Here is a 16,853-nt window from a genome sequence, read left to right as displayed (position 1 = left end):
AAATTAATAAGCCAAAAAACTTTTATTTCGTTTGGATTTCATCAAATCTAAAAAATTGGATTTTGTCTGGATTTTATCAAATTTAGACTTCATTGATTGAAGGGAAAGACATTATTGGGAGGGATAAAGATAAGTCATCATTTATCGAAAATTCATCAACAAAATTTGAAACCCTAAGTAAGGGAAAAATGTTATTTTTTAAAACTTAATTTTAGGAAAAAATTATTAATTTTCCAAATCGATATGGTAAAATGATATAAACTTTTATTTTTTAAATATTATTATTAAATAACGATTTTACCTTTAACTCTAATTGGAAATTTAAACAAATTTTAACTTATGGGTGAGTGTTTAAGTTTTTGAAAGTTGAAGAGTAAAAATTGACATTTAACTATACTTTAGATGGGAATAAGTCGTTTGCCCAAATTAATATTAGCTTAGTAATTTTTATTAACTAAGGAGAATATAGTAAAAGTAACACTATATATATAAATAATGAACACAAACTTAAACACAACAAATAACATATTATTGAGTGATTAAATATTGTTTTATTTCTAATTACAGATCACCGAATCACAAAATAATATATCATTATTTATACTTTATGGTCATTGTTTGTAAAAAATGTTTTATTGACATGGAAATCATATTACTCGTACATATTACCTGTTAGGTTAGTTTGGTAAAAAAAAATTTACCGCAATATTTTATTAATTAACCAATTAAACAAGTTGATAACAGTAATAAAATATTGATTAACAAAATAATATCTTATTCCTCAACCTAAACGCACTTAAAATGCATTCAACTGAGTAATTACATAATCATTATTTTTTTTGTTTTATATACTAAGGATTGTATTATGATCGAACCGCGTAACTTATTATTTATTAAAAATTTAATTTTTTATCATATATCGAATATCATATCTTATTAAATAATACAACTTTAAAAAATAAAATAATAAAAAAATTTAATTAACACGTTATCATTTTAAAAATATCATAAACACATTTGAAAATTTAAGATTTTTTATATACACTTATATTATATCATCATTTTTTCTAAAAAAATATATCATTCTATATCAATAATATGTATCGTATCATAAAATACATATTATATTATATAATAAGTTCATTATATCGTATTAAATTGATATACCTCATAACATTATTATTTTTTATTTATACTATATTATATTATAAAATACGTATAATAAATTATATGGTAGTGATATATATATAGATTAAATAGGGAGAAAAAAATAATAATTTGTAATCATTGTTGTTACTTTGCTAAATTTACACTGGAAAATTCAATAATATAACATTGACCATAAACTTCCAAGTAACAAATCGACCCACCTTAAAAACATCGTCTTTGTTATCCCAATCGCAAGGTGAATCACTCATAATGGAACTTTTATTGAATATGGTTCTAATACTAATTTAAACAGTTTTTTGGCCCGACCCAATTCATTGAGTCAATGACGGCCCAAGTATTTTGAGACCGTACAACTAAAATTGTAAATAAAGAAGTTACTTGAATGGGAATTTGGCATCAGGAGTATTTGAGTTTTAGCATTGAACAAGAATACATGATAAATGGTTTCTGGAATACATCATTCTTATAATGATAATAGATTTAAATCAGAGAAAATTCCATCAAGTTTTTTCCCTTCTAAACAAACAACAGACAAACAGTGATATAATGGAATACAATGTAACGCCATTTATCCTGACTACTCCGGGAAATCAAGGCACAACAAAATTCATCGAAATACGGTGAAGAATCATACTGACCGCTTTATTTCATCTCTCTTATGCCACTGCAGGCATGTCCTTCAGCCATGGATCCAGGGGCTTACCGATCGAGTACACGATGAAACCAATCTGCCTCAGCTTATTCACATCGACAATGTTCCTGCCATCGAACACAAAAGCTGGTTTTTGCATGCTGTTGTATATCCTCCTGTAGTCAAGGTTCTTGAATTCGTCCCACTCAGTCAAAATGCAGAGACCATGAGCGTCTCTTGTTGCTTCATAGGCGCTCCAAACCACGGATACTTGCTTCACAGTTGTAGGACTCATTGGTTGGAGGTGGAGAGGATGGTCCCAATCAAACTTGTTCATTGTAAGGTCCCTCTGGATCTGATCCTGGGTGACCTGTGGGTCGTATATGCTCAAACAAGCTTTGTCACCTAGTAACCCCTTGCATACATCGATGGCTGGGGTCTCCCGGGTGTCACCAGTATCCTTCTTGAAGGCAAAACCAAGAATGGCTATCTTCTTGTTGGCGACTGTGTTAAACATAGAGGCAACAACACGGTTCACAAAGCGACTCTTCTGATAATCATTGATCTTGATGACTTGTTTCCAGTACTCAGCAACTTCTGGAAGGCCATTGCACTCACAGATGTAAACCAAATTCAAAATGTCCTTCTGAAAGCAGGATCCACCAAACCCAACACTGGCATTTAAAAATTTGGGCCCAATCCTTGAGTCTGTACCAACGGCATATGCCACCTGAGTAACATTAGCTCCAGTTGCCTCACAAAGTGCTGACATGGCATTAACAGAGGATATCCTTTGGGCCAAGAAAGCATTGGCAGCAAGCTTTGAGAGCTCAGCAGACCAAAGGTTGGTGGTCAGAATTCTGTCTTCAGGGACCCAGTGCGCATACACATCTTTCAATGCTTTGATAGCTTTCTGGCCTTCTCGGGTTTCCCTGCCTCCAATGAGGACTCGATCTGGGTTAAAAAGATCTTTGATTGCAGTTCCCTCAGCAAGGAATTCAGGGTTTGAAAGGATTTGGAATTTGATTCCCTTGCTGTTGTGGGTCAGAATTTTTTCAATTGCCTCGGCTGTTTTTACTGGAACTGTTGATTTCTCAACAACAATTTTGTCCGACTTTGAGACATCAGCAATTACACGGGCTGCACTCTCCCAGTAGGTCAGATCTGCAGCTTTACCAGCTCCAAGACCCTGTGTCTTGGTTGGGGTATTAACCGAAACAAAGACAATATCAGCCTCAGACACATGCTTCTCCACATCAGTGCTGAAGAACAGATTCTTTCCGCGGCACTGCTTCACCACACCATCAAGACCAGGCTCATAGATGGGGAGCTGATCACTGTTCCAGGCAGCAACACGAGACACCGAGATGTCAACAACAGCCACTTCAATGGATGGGCACTTAAGTGCAATAACTGCCATAGTAGGCCCACCAACGTATCCAGCACCAATGCAGCAGATCTTCACCATTTTCCTTTTCTAATCTATAAAAGCTGCAATAAAAAAAAATGTATAAACACTTTCTTCATACAACAAATTTCCACATCCTATAATTTGCTTTCGCACAGAAAACGCTCAATCAAGGGAGCAGATCTAGAATGTGCAAACTATTCTACATGATCAAAGTTTCTTCTACGAACTTAATAAATTGTCACAATCCTAATAAGTTACAACCTTTCCCTAAGATCTACACTCATAAATTCCATTGAAGTCTCCACGAAGTCAAAAAAAGTTAAAAAACAAGCTTATAATTCAAATTAATCCAATCCTTTAAACTAACTAGTTCTCCATTCAAAGCGGTGAAATTTGTTATCGGTAACATAAAAACAACGTCAAAATCAAAGTAAAATAGCAAGATCTAGAGTATAACTAACTAAACGAACCAATAAGAATCACAGATCCAAACACAACCGTCTCAGATCCAACGCGAACTCGTTTAATTCAATTCATATGCAAAAATGCACTAAAAATCGAATCGAAAGAGCTAGATCTGAGCTTACAACATAACAATGCACTCAGATCAATGAAATTCCAGCTCAGAATTAAAATTTTACCTGCGGAATCGAGGATTTAAAATTGAAGTCTCTTGAAAAAAATCAAGAGGAAGAAGTAGAAGAAGAAGCTGTCTTTAACTACATGAAATGGTTAGAAGAGCGGGGTGGCTATAAATAGGCAATTCATGTCCAAGGTCTGTCCCGTTCTTTGCAGAAAATGACTGATGTATCCCCTTTCTGTTCTGTTAGTTGACTTGGAGCTCTCTACTCTCAAGCGGTGGTCGTTGTGAGGGCGGAAATGTAAAATAGAAGCATTCGTCGGGAGTTAAATTTACGTAAATGCCCACAGAAAGCGGATGTATCAAGATGGAAAAAATCCCAATTTTTACGCGGTTTCCATTTGTATGCATTGCCACTCCTCGTTAGTTGACTTGAAGTAGATGCATACATACATGGCTTGACATTATACGTATTATACGGTAAAACTATTCGTTGATCGAAACTCACAAAGCGATATTAGAAAAACAACACCTATACACATAGAACACTTGGACATACGGGTAGAAATCCCCTTATCCAAAAAACAATAAAAAAATAAAATTTAATATGTTCAAACTCTCGTTATATCCATAAATATAATTATTTTTTATCTTTTATATATATAAAAAAATAATTATTTTTTACATCACATGGTTATCGTATCTCTATATAAAACATATTAGAATAAAAGTTTATAATTAATGTACTTAATAATGGAAGGTAGAGCGAGAAAAAAAAGTTTATAATTGAATTGTCGTGGATATTAGTTTTAAAAGAAGAGGTAGAATATACACAATGATTTAAATATAGCTTCATGTATAATAAGTAACCATGTGGCCAACCTTAGGTTTAAAGTTCGATTTGATCCAAACAATTTGAGTGCGAATTCGAACTCAAATTGAATGATTTAAGTTTGAGCTAAGAATTATGCTTGTTTTCATAAACGAGCAAGTTTAAGTCAATTCAGATATTTAAATTTGAACTGATTTGTACTAAATTCAAAATAAAATTATTTTTTAATCAAGTTCAATTTTCAATTTATCAATTTAAATCAATATTGAATTGATCTTTTGGATTTAAATTATTTTCGTACTAACTCTTATTCAAATTAAACTCAGATTGCATTCAACTCTAAGACTAATAATATGCATTATAAGTGTTGTTTAGATGTTTAGGAGAAATTAGAATAGTGCTAGACTCGAATCGAATTAGTTTGGTCTCGAAAGTCAACTTTGCTTGACTTGAATTCATTTGGGTTGAACTCAAGCCAAGCTTGAGTCAGGAGGGTCGACTCATTTTCTAAACTTGAGTTAAAGAGTTTGGATCGTGAGTTAAACAGATGATTCGAATCGAATTATATTAAATAATTAATAAAACGATATTGTTTTGTTTTTTTATTGGATAAAACAATATCATTTTATTAATTAATCATAAACTTAAGTCACAAATCGAGTCATAAACTCGAATCAAGTTTTAAACTTTAAACTTTAAACTTTAGAATCAAGATGAACTTGAACTACTTTTAACTTTAATTCGATAAATTCGAATCAAACTGAAATTAGAGGTGTTTAAACTTTGTTGGGTACCCACCCCTAAATTGGAATATTCTTCTAATGATGAGATATAGTTAATTTGTTAGAGATGAAATCAAATAAGATCATCTAGAATTAGCTGCCCTTTACTTATCATATGATGCAAAAAACTATAAAATTAAGAACTTTCCAAGGCAATGATGCCACCACCTAATTAATTGACAATGAAGGGCACATTTTAATAACCCAATTGGGTCAATTAAGAGGTGGGTGGAGAATGGCTCTCAAATAAGCAAAATCAACTTAGTGACAACTGTAAGGGCAATGAATTTCATGTGGCATTAAGGCCCTTTGAGAAAGGGACACTATAATTTTAGAGCAAAAAGGCAACTTCAAATTTAAGAATGAAATTGCTTTAGGACTCAGAAATGGAGAAGTTTGAGTGAAGTTTAAGCCTAAAATTTCTGTATAAAATAGTTTAGTTTGGAAAAGGCTTACATGTTAAAAGAATGGTGATGATGACACATCATCATGTTTGCATTTCCCACATTTTTTTTTTTAAAAAAGAAATGAATGTTTGGATACAATTTGGGTTGGTTTTATCGAAATCGAGTTTAAACATAAGTTGGTTCGAAATGGTTTCAAGATTGATAGGCAAAATTTGTATAGTTCGAGTTTGGTTTGATTTATATAAAAATAAGGCTTGAAATCGGCCTGGAAGCAACTTGATTTTGTCTCAATTCGAATTGAGTTTAAACTCAAGTGTTTGAATCGATTCGAAATTGACTCTTTTATGAAAACAAATTTAATCATTGATTTAAGTTTGAACTATTCAAACTTAAACTCAACTTCAATGATCCAAACTACAAACCAAACTAGAAATTGGCTCGTTTGATGCAAATTTGAGCTATCTTGGATCACATTCAACCTAATGTATATAGATGAAGTAATTTATAACATAATGTAGAAGCGTTAAATTCAGATGTCATTGATTTTAGTTTACAATAAAATTATATGCACTTATAATAAGTACTAATTTATGTATTAACGATATTGTATACTATGTGATTGAATGTTTTTAAATTAAAGATAAAATAATACTTAATCACATAATAACAGATTATCTAAATATCTAATTAGATATTTAAAACTGAGTATACATAATATTACTCTTAATTTTTTTTTATGCTCGTGATTTTTATATACAAGGGCAAAACCAAAAAAATTTGGGGTCAAAATATATTTTCACATATGATAAGGACTGAGGATTAAATATACATATATATAGAAAGCTACATTTAAGAGGGCATCAGATTCAATGAATCTGGTGAGTGAGAGTAAAATAAAAATAAAAGAAAATACAAGATTAAATGGTATATATATTTTTATCTAATTAAAAAAAAAATTAGGAGGAAATGGGTGGAAATGAAATATTATATAAAAATTATTTAGAATTCAGATACCAGATGTTTAATTATAGTTATGGTTCAGGAGGAAACGTTAAATTCAAATCAAACTGAATGTAAATAAGGGTTAATTTGAACTTAACTTGAATTTAATATAAGTAATTTAAATCGAACTTAGTTCTAATAATTAAAGAAGTTTTATTACCAAAGAAGAAGAAGAACTGCTAGAAGAAAAAATGAAAATCATTGAATAAAAAAAAAATCATTATAGAAGAAGAAGAATTACCGATGAGTTAGTTTTTAATGTAAAACATCGGCAACGCGATGAGAATGTTCAAGCCAATCCAAAAATTGATCAAAGCTTAAGTAGCTCATGGAAAAAAAGAAGAAGAATTGCCGATAAGTCAAGTTTTTGATACGACAATGCCAATGCGATGTAAAAGTTCAAACTGAGTTGAATATCACTCCAAACTCGAATAGTTCGGGTTAATCCATCCTTAAAAGGAGTTATGAACTTGGGCCAGATGGGCATAGGAACGGACCATCAGATTGGTAACTAAACTGAGCTCAAGCTCTTGGGCCTCTACACAATGCTTCAGAATGCTTAATCTCCATCTAAATGGGCCTTGGCCCAAATTAACCTAAAACTGAAAAAAAAAAATCAAAATAAATTATCGGACTCCCTACCGTACGCTACTTTCCTGAATTGTCCAATCCAACGATCAAAATACAAACCCAAAATTCAAATTCTTTATCCGACGCCCACGGAAACAGCTGCACGAAAACTAGCCGTTACATAGAGCGTCCAAATCCTCAACGTTCCTTTTTTAACTTTCTTTTCCCTTCTCGTTCAGTTTCATTCATTTATTCTTTCAATTCACGCCTAAAACCCTAATTTTCTCTCATTTTCTCGCCAAACAAACGGAATTCACGGCGCCTCGTATTCTCAAATTTGTATCTTTAATTTGTTTACATGGCGAATTCAAAGCCAATGACTCCGGTGAAAGACCAGCAAAGATCTGGTAAATTGACCAAGAATCAAGAAACAAGCAAGTTATCGGAGAATTTGAATCCCAATGTCTCTTCTAATTCGTCTTCTTATTCAAGCCCTGGGGTGAAAACTGCAAAGCCGACGAGTTCTCCGTTAACGAAGTCTGCAAAATCGCAGAAATCGGCGCCCAGAAACGTGAATCCAGTGGCTCATTACTCTCCGAGGAACAAGATTAGAGAAAGGAGGTTTGTGGTGGCCAAGAAGAGGAATAAGGGTTCAAAGAAAGAGGAGAAAGAAGGGGATTTGAGTTCGAATGTTGAGTGTAGGTGTACGGAGAGATTTGCTGGAGGTAATGTGAAGAAATGTCTTTGTGTGGCTTATGAGACCTTAAGGGCTTCGCAAGAAGAGTTTTTCAAGAATAAGAGTGGGGTTTTTGAAGAGAAAGAGGGTGAATTTGGTGGTGATGATGAAAATGTAATTGGTGAAGAGGCTGACGGGTGGGGATTTGTGGATCAGAATGTTAAGAATGAAGATGTTAATGATAGTGAATCACCTGGGCAAATTGGGACTTCTACTATGAAGAGAAGGAGGGCTAAGTTGCTTGAAGGGGCAAGAAATAGTATACCTGAATGCGGGAAAGTGTTGCATTTGGTTAAGGCCTTTGAGAAACTCCTTTCACTACCAAATAGTAAAGAATCTGATCAAAAGGAGGATGAGAAAGAGAGCGAAAAAATGATTGTTGTTGATGATGATAAGAAGAAGGCAACGAAATGGGCATTACCTGGCCTGCAAGCTCCACCTAAGGGTAATGAGACAAGGGAGACTTCGGTTTCTTCATTCTGTCCATCGGATTTGATCTTGACTGCAGAGAATTTGGGGTTGGATGAGCGTGCTTCGGTTTCTTCTTCATGGGATGGAAGTAGCCAAGGAAGGTTGGTAACGATGCTTAGATTGATTCTATTGAAATTTGAATGAACCTCACATTTGATTTATGTTCTCTTATATTGGTTTATTTTTTAAGTATTTCCAGCAGGATTTCTAACGGAAGGAGAAGAAGCCGGAGAAATGTAAGCAAATATTCTCTTCTCCAGTCTCTCTTGTGCTATTTTTTGTTGTTTGATTGTTGATGAATATATTTGAATGCCGAGTTGATTATTTATTTTTTCGTTTGAATTTTAGAGCTCTGAGTCATGTGGGACAATGGGAAGTAGAACATGGAAGAAGAAACAGCTAAGAGCCACTTGCCTAAAACCATTTAAGCTAAGAACTGAGGTAGATAGATATTGTTTTAAATGGGAATTGATTTGATCCAGAAATTTTCACCTTATAATTGCAGTGGTCGTGATTCTCATTGTGAATTATTTGTAATTTGTTTGTCATTGCAGCAAAGGGGAAGACAAAAAGAGGAAGAATTAACGAAGAAGATTCAAGAAATGGTACAGGAGGAGGAGAAGCTCCGCATTCCAATAGCTCAAGGCCTTCCATGTACAACAGATGAACCAGAAGTGAGTCCATTATAAATACAAATGAACGATTTTGTCTTGAATGATTATAACTTGCGAGCTGATTTGATCTGTCATTGCAGTGCCTAATTAAACTCCAGTGAAAGAAAACACCAGGCCTATAGACTTAAAACTCCACAGTGATCTGCGGGCAATGGAGCGTGCTGAGTTTGACCATCAGGTTATTTTCCAATTCCTTTAACAATAATGTCTATACGTAATAGAATTTGCTTTCTGTGCAAGTTTAATGGAACTTCTAGTTAAAAACTAATTCTTGAGCTGAGAAAAAAAAAAGCCTATTCTGTTATAAACAATTTCATGACAGAAAGTTTAGAAAATTGAAGCAGCTGCCTGACTAGAAGATTCCATGAAGGGCAGCAATTACCTGTTCCTTATTTCTTGAATATTTCATCACGAAATGTGTTGTACTGATGCCATTTAATCCTTTTAAGGCTCTTCTGGAAAACTCTTGTGCCAATTTAGCAAAAGTTGGGTGGATATCTTAGGATTTGATATGCTCTAATTATAGTAAATGTAATGGGAGAAATAACACAGTTCTTGGGCCATTTTTTTGAACAATCGAGCTTATAAAATTTATTCTGACATTTAGAGCGTCTCCCTGGTGGTGCAAACTTGGCATTGTAACATGTTGAGTTAATTTTATGGGCTACAAAATTTTGAGTCCTTGTACTTGTCTACACTCTATTTATAAATTGATCCACACATGATTGTAGGATTGTAGAACTTTCTGTTGAATTATCCAGAGAAAGGAAAACTGATCGTTTGTGTTTTTATGTGTCATTCAGGTAGCAGAGAAGATGAGCTTGATTGAACAGTACAAAATGGAAAGAGAGAGGCTTCAGAAGGTACATACAATGCATGAATTGAAAAGACAACATGATTTTGGTGGTGATTTTTCTGTTGTGATGTATATTATGAAATTCTTACAGTGTCTTTTGGTCTGTAGTTGGAGGAAGAGGAAGAAATAAGGAGGTTGAGGAAGGAGCTTGTTCCAAAAGCACAACCCATGCCCTACTTTGACAGACCCTTTATCCCAGAAGGTAATAGGAACTTGAGTGCCTAATGTTCATTTTACAGAACCTTGTGGCTAATACCGGCTTTATTCACTTCTTGTACCAATTTTTGAATAGTAGCACTACACTATATGTACAAATAATATGCATAAACTTAATTACAAGCGATTACATGTCATCATATGATTGGTTGTTGTTTTATCTCTATTTCAAAATCACCAAATCACATAATAACATATTATCGTTGTACTCAAGTTTCTATAACGATGACATATCGTCACATGATTGAGTGTTGTTTTATCTTTCAAAATCACCAATCATATGACATGATAGCATGTCATCGTTTGTACTAAAATTTGTGTACATAGTGTTACTGTTTTTGAATTATGTTAAAGTCTTGCTTTGGTTTGTTTCCAGGTCAATGAAGCATCCAACCATACCCAAAGACCCTAAGTTTCACTTACCACCACACCATAAGAAGATCAAGTGCTGTGCATCATGGAATGATATGAGCTCTTTCACCTCCCAACAACTGTAAAAAGGCTATGAAAGAAGACTAAATTAGAAGAACAGCTAGACAATTTCTGAATAATGTCAATTCTTGTCTTTGTTTCTTGTTTTCTTCTGGTTTTTGTCATTCTTTTTCCCATTCGTATATGAAGCAACCAATTTAGTTGCAATTTTGATGTCATCTGGCTGGTTTCTTGAAGCAATCACATGTTGTCATGTTAATTTGTATGGATAAATTCTTGGAAAACACTTCTTTTTTCACTTGTATGCCATTTTTGTCTAACAATAAAATATAATTAATAAAAAAGCAGCAGCAGCAGCGTGAGTGAAAATGAATTAGCATGCGCTATATTAACATTTTTGAAACAACTTACTTATACCCCCACCGCTGTTTTCCACCTAAATTTACAGGAGAGATCTAGATCTCCAAAAGTGTTGCTGTAACAGAAAAATGGCTCATGAGACAGAAGGAAAAAGCGGCCAACTTAGAGCCCATTTTGCAGTTCCAACAGCAAAATAACAAGGAGGCTTTGCACAAAGCATATTATGAAAATGATTATGCTTTGCCCAACAAGAGAAATGTCGGGACGAAATGCTAAAATAACATCTAAATTAAATATTTAGAACTAAATACATATAGTATTTCTCTTTTTCCTATCACAACAACTTTGAGAGCTTGCACTGTAAAAAGTTGATCCTCCGGCTGTCTCATTCACTCAAAGTACTTTTGGCAGGATAACATTTTACCACAAAGTTTGCGGTCTTTTCATTCATTAGTTTCAGCCAATGTTTTAAAAATCAGATCGGTCACTTGACAAGAAAACCTGAACTGATTATATTACAAATTCAGTTTCAACTTTAAGCCAAGATGAACTACAATCAAATTGACTTAAACCCACCACTACTTCGGCCAATAGCTAGGAGTGTAAGTCAACATAAAACCAAGATTCGGACTCAACACTTTGTAAATGAAAATTTACATGTACACCCACCAAACTACAACTAATTTTGATTAATAATAATTCAAATTTAATATCTAATGATTAAATAAACAAAATTGTTATCCAACCAAAATTCAGACCAAATCTACTTGCATCTTCAATAAGAAAAATTAATTGAAGATTATTTCCTAACCTTGAGATGGTGCTATCCATCCTAATTTCAGACAAAATCTATTTTTTAATTTTTTTTTTATAATTAATACTCCTAACTTTAATACCAAGAATACAAAAAAAGTTTAATGAAGCTTTGAAAGCCATATTGTTATTCAATTCATTACAATATCAATAAACTCTATTATTGAAAAGACTAATTAACATATTTCTCTATCAAAACTAGATGCTAGATGAGAAAATGTAATTTTGATGCTTAATCATAACATTACCTCCCTATCAAAACTAGATGCTGGGCGAGAAAATATCATTTTGATGCTTTGATAAATAAAATTAAGCTCTAATTCCACAAGCAAGATTAAAAAATCATCCTATAATCTTTAAACATTAACGCCTCCCACAACATGAACATAAAGTGAACCTATAGATAGAATGAGAAAACTAAACTCAACAAAACAGAACCAGGTTCATTCTTAAAGGTCTACAATTGCAATCAAAACTTGCTAGACAACACAGCAAAATCTCTCCCATTAACTAACAGAAGTCTGAAATATATCATCAAATTACATTGTCCGCTGAATCATTGCTTTATCATCCACCATGGATTCAAGGAGCAACCACAATCCTCCCGGCAACTTGGTCAAGATCCCGTTGGCCGTTGGATGTTATTCTCCTTCCACTGATACACAAATACAAAAGATAACATCAGCAAGAAAAGATCAGAACATCTCATTGACATCATGCAATGTGTAGACAAATAAAGCGATTAAGGAAAACAAGTGTAACAATAAGGAGGATACAGACATAATGACAAAAAGAAGAAACAGAATCAAATGAACAGATACATCAGAACATATGCCTCATTCCAACAATATATGTTATGCCCAATGCAAACCAAGGGAGTGATTCATGTTTCAAATGACATAATATAAGGCATAAAGCATGTAGAGTACCCCTTGGTGTCAATCTCAATAATGTTCATGTTCTGCAACTGTTGAAGAATGTGACGAGCAACAGCTCCACTGCTTTTGCAGAAATGAGGTGGACGGCTTCCATTCCTCTTGCTGCCACCATAAATCCTACGGAATGCACCAACACCAAGACCTCCCCTCAAGTAGATTTTCCTAGCCATGGAGGCTGCAATTAAGTTTTATACAATTAATATATTAGTTTCAGAGCATAACAGCCAACACTACCAATTTGAGCTATTAAGGTAACCTACCAGCTCTGACATAGTACCAGTCAGGGTCATAGGGAGCAAGCTCCTTATATTGAGCTGTCTTCACAATATCAGTCCAGTGAGGAAGCTCCATCTGTTTGAAACGATCATTCAAGCATAACAATCAATATGTTATTTTATCAGAAACAGCATTTCATACATAGTAAAGAAGCATAAATGAACTTTAAAATATGTATTCAGACTTGCTAAACATGTATTTCCTATCAGCAGAAATCTAAAAGTAGCACTAAAACCCAGTAATTCAAGTTAATCGTCTAATTTACATAAAGGTATTCAACCATTGTAAATTAACATAAAAGTAACACAATCAGGCATTGCTTGTTCAGATACAACATCATTTATACTAAGCCGACTGGATTAAAAGTGCATTTTCAAATCAATCTACTGAAGAATATAAGCACACAACTTATCAGAGCCAGGTATTCAAAAAATTAACAGCAAGCAAATAAAATAGGTCCTCTAATCAAATCCTTATTTTAAAAAATTAAATACCAAACAAAGTAACAAATAATAGTCACCTAACAGATCTCATCAGCAACCCCCAAAACCACATAAATACAAGTGGGTAAAAAACAAAAAAAACATATCAGCACAATCAACTGCAAAAACAACAAAACGAATAAATAAAAACACACGGAGCTTACAATTTCCGTCTTTTCATCTAAGAATCCCATAAACTAATCAGGATAACAACAAGCCCCGTTTTCACTCCACTAAAAACATACCACAACAACAAAGTTGAAAACGTCCCAGATGATTTCTTCAAAAATTAAAATTGGGTTTCATCCCCCAGGCGAGTATCCGTACAGAAAAAAGTTGAAAACTGATATGTACCTTGCCAGATCGCTTGAGATGCGCAGAGTAAGCCTTGACAAACTCATGAGGAGACACGTCCTTGACAGTTTTAGCAGTGGCCATGGCTAAAGCGACGAAGCAGAGCAGGAGAGCTACTTAAAGGCAGATGGGGTTTTGAGTTAGCCTCTCTCTCTTAGTCCTCTCTAGGTTTTCAGCGCCGTGTTCCAGTATTTATATCGACCAATTTTAGGGTTTCTTCGTTTGAATAGACCCGGCCATTTAAAAATTTGGGCATTCGATGAGAAAGACTTAGAGAGTTTTCAAAAGGCCCATTACCCGATAATCCACCTCCATTTATAATGGCTTAAGATTAATCATCCCGAATGGTAGGGTGAATGACAAAGGAGCGAAGTGTTAACATAAGAGCATAAATTTAAGTTTTCTTAATACTAAGCTTTCCAAGATAAGAAGCTATTAGTGTTAATCATAGTTATCAGTATTCTATGAAATATAATACGTATTTTATAATACAATACGATACAAATAGAAAACGATATATATTATGAAGTGTACTAAATTAATTTTGATACAGTAAATATAATATTTAATACGATATATATTTTATGATATGATACATATTACTAATATGAATCGATACATGTTAAAAAAATGATATAATAAGAGTGTATATGAAAAATCTTTAATTTTAAATGTGTGTTTGTGATTTTTTTGAAATAATAACTCATCAATTTTTTTTTATTTTATTTTTTAAAAACTATGTCAAATGATATTCAATATTTGATATAAAAAATTAAATTTTTGATATAAGATTCAACTATTATAATACAGACGGGATGAAAAAATGTAAACCCATAGTTTTTCTCCTGTGTCGTTTATTATCTTACCCATCTTTGATTTGTTTTATTTCTCAAACTTCACATGTTTGATTTATTTCAACATGTTAGGAAAATTTTAATTTAAATCATATTTTTATTATAATTTATTATTTCAACTAAAATAATAATTATTTAGTTAAACATATAATAATTATTTATCTTTTGATAATTTTCTTTTTTTTGGATAAATGATAATTATTAATTTTTTATTAAAAAATTATCAAAAGTAAAGTTGTCCTCGTATTATAACGATTTCTTGAAATATTAATTTATATTTTATGATAATTTATCTTATGATAATCCTTAATTTTTTTATAATAAAAAATTATTTAAAATAAAACATCCATCAAACCACAACCATTTGTTGACGGAATAATACATTAAACATATTTTTTTAATCTTATAATATTTTCCCCTAACTTAAATTAAAGATTGGGATATTTTATGATAAATAATCTTACTTATGTAGCATAAAATAACCTTGGATTTGGTTCGATTCTAAGTAACTCAAATTTGAATTGAACAAATCGAGTTTAAATTAATTTAAATAATTAAGTTCGAATTGATTTAAATCAAATTTAAATTAAATTACTATTTGTCACCAAGAATTGGCCAAAGCCATCCTAAAATTTTAAACCAAAAAAAAAAAAGTTTTTAAACTCAATTTTGTTAGGAAAAGATAGGTATTGGGTGACGATTGTAGTTTAGGAATTCAAGGGGGTGTATGTAATTTCTCAAACCTTTGGGGAAAATGAATGTTCTCTAAGAAACGGTGTCGTTTTCCCACAAAATTATCATTATTACTCCTCTCTTCTTCGCTGCCACTTGCTCGTCCATCCCCACCGCTCTCTTTCACCAAGCCCTATACTTTCAGAGAGTGAGTCCCCAAATAACCGGAGCCAAAACGATGGCGTTTAAGCGCCTCCTAAGCATAGCGCGTCGGTCTCACCGACCCACTTTGTATACTGTCCACACCACCGTCCGATCCTCCTCCTCCGCCGCCCCACTTGCCCATTCACCTTCCTCCGGCGCTCCCTCCCCGCCGCCCCCCTCAGCCATGATTTATGACCGTCTCGCCGAATCTGCTAAGTCGAAACTCCAACAGCTGGAGAATCCCGACCCGCGGTTCCTCAAATACGGTTCCGCACCCGACTTTGACCTCTCACACGCACATCCTCTCGTCTCCCGAGACAAAGATCACAACTTTGCCTAACGGACTTCGGGTTGCCACCGAGTCGAACCTTGCCGTTAAGACGGCGACCGTTGGGGTTTGGATCGATGCTGGGTCGAGGTTCGAGACGGATGAGACTAACGGAACAGCGCATTTCCTGGAGCACATGATATTTAAAGGGACGGTGAGGAGGACCGCTAGGATTTGGAGGAGGAGATCGAGAATGGGGGGGCATGGGCATTTGAATGCGTATACGAGTAGGGAGCAAACAACTTATTATGCAAAGGTTTTGGATAAGGATGTGAACAATGCGTTGGATATTCTGGCTGATATTTTGCAGAATTCAAAGTTTGAGAAGTCGCGAATTTCTCGCGAGAGTGATGTGATTTTGAGAGAAAGGAGGAGGTTAGTGGACTTAATTTCTTTGTTTGAAATTATTAGAATATAGGGTGATTTTGTTCACTGCGTTGTGCACAGTGTGTACATTATTGGTTTAGTTGATACTTCGTGTGTTGAGAAAATAGAGGAGGAGGTCAATGGAGTTGCTTGATTGGTTTTGTTGGCGATATAAGGGTTTGGGGTTATTTGGCAGGTCTTCTTGTCCTGGGAGTTGATGGAATATTTGTTATAATAATTCATCCAGAGTTGCTGCTCATGGTTATGGTTCCTGTTACTTTGGGGACTGACCCTGACTTTTGATGATTGATGTAATTTAAGTGCAATCGTGGGTCAGTGTAGTTAATTGATTTTGTTGATAATATAAGAATATAGGGATACCTTAAAGATGATATTGCTCCGTTTTCGGTTTAGTTGATAGTTTAAGTGTTTTAAC

General features: G+C 33.8%; 3 protein-coding genes and 1 pseudogene across 4 annotated transcripts; 2 read left to right on the top strand and 2 right to left on the bottom strand.

Moving 5' to 3' along the window:
- Positions 1 to 1,548: 1,548 nt before the first annotated feature.
- LOC123197900 (UDP-glucose 6-dehydrogenase 1) lies at positions 1,549 to 4,010 on the bottom strand. 2 transcript variants are annotated; one of them, XM_044612404.1, is made up of 2 exons: positions 3,854 to 4,010; positions 1,549 to 3,292 (listed from the first exon to the last, which is right to left on the bottom strand). In XM_044612404.1, the coding sequence occupies exon 2, from the start codon at positions 3,267 to 3,269 to the stop codon at positions 1,827 to 1,829; it is 1,443 nt and encodes a 480-aa protein (XP_044468339.1). In that variant the 5' UTR covers positions 3,270 to 3,292; positions 3,854 to 4,010; the 3' UTR covers positions 1,549 to 1,826. The 2 variants fall into 2 exon arrangements, with proteins under 2 accessions (XP_044468339.1, XP_044468341.1); XM_044612406.1 differs by having other exon boundaries at positions 1,549 to 3,298; positions 3,860 to 4,008.
- A 3,530-nt stretch (positions 4,011 to 7,540) lies between these two features.
- On the top strand, positions 7,541 to 10,915 carry LOC123198372 (annotated as a pseudogene).
- Positions 10,916 to 12,212: 1,297 nt separating this feature from the next.
- LOC123198371 (40S ribosomal protein S19-3-like) lies at positions 12,213 to 14,182 on the bottom strand. The gene is made up of 4 exons (XM_044613067.1): positions 13,994 to 14,182; positions 13,142 to 13,232; positions 12,873 to 13,056; positions 12,213 to 12,598 (listed from the first exon to the last, which is right to left on the bottom strand). Exons 1-4 carry the CDS (start codon positions 14,075 to 14,077, stop codon positions 12,526 to 12,528), a joined length of 432 nt encoding a protein of 143 aa, XP_044469002.1. The 5' UTR covers positions 14,078 to 14,182; the 3' UTR covers positions 12,213 to 12,525.
- Positions 14,183 to 15,914: 1,732 nt separating this feature from the next.
- LOC123197532 (probable mitochondrial-processing peptidase subunit beta, mitochondrial) lies at positions 15,915 to 16,720 on the top strand. Its single transcript, XM_044611849.1, has 2 exons — positions 15,915 to 16,426; positions 16,546 to 16,720. The coding sequence occupies exons 1-2, from the start codon at positions 15,915 to 15,917 to the stop codon at positions 16,718 to 16,720; spliced, it is 687 nt and encodes a 228-aa protein (XP_044467784.1).
- The last annotated feature ends 133 nt before the right edge of the window (positions 16,721 to 16,853 follow it).

Source organism: Mangifera indica, chromosome 15 (genome assembly GCF_011075055.1).
Source record: "Mangifera indica cultivar Alphonso chromosome 15, CATAS_Mindica_2.1, whole genome shotgun sequence".
NCBI classification, from domain to species: domain Eukaryota; kingdom Viridiplantae; phylum Streptophyta; class Magnoliopsida; order Sapindales; family Anacardiaceae; genus Mangifera; species Mangifera indica.
The sequence above is the reverse complement of the archived record's forward strand: the minus strand, read 5'-3'. Positions and strand labels throughout refer to the sequence as shown.

Coding starts and splice junctions, on each gene's coding strand:
- LOC123197900 (XM_044612404.1), bottom strand. CDS start 3,269: ATGGTGAAGATCTGCTGCATTGGTGCTGGATACGTTGGTGGGCCTACT.
- LOC123198371 (XM_044613067.1), bottom strand. CDS start 14,077: ATGGCCACTGCTAAAACTGTCAAGGACGTGTCTCCTCATGAGTTTGTC. Junction 13,233..13,993: donor ATCTCAAGCGATCTGGCAAG/GTACATATCAGT, acceptor CGTTTCAAACAG/ATGGAGCTTCCTCACTGGAC. Junction 12,599..12,872: donor ATTGAGATTGACACCAAGGG/GTACTCTACATG, acceptor TTTGTGTATCAG/TGGAAGGAGAATAACATCCA.
- LOC123197532 (XM_044611849.1), top strand. CDS start 15,915: ATGACCGTCTCGCCGAATCTGCTAAGTCGAAACTCCAACAGCTGGAGA. Junction 16,427..16,545: donor ATTTTGAGAGAAAGGAGGAG/GTTAGTGGACTT, acceptor TTGAGAAAATAG/AGGAGGAGGTCAATGGAGTT.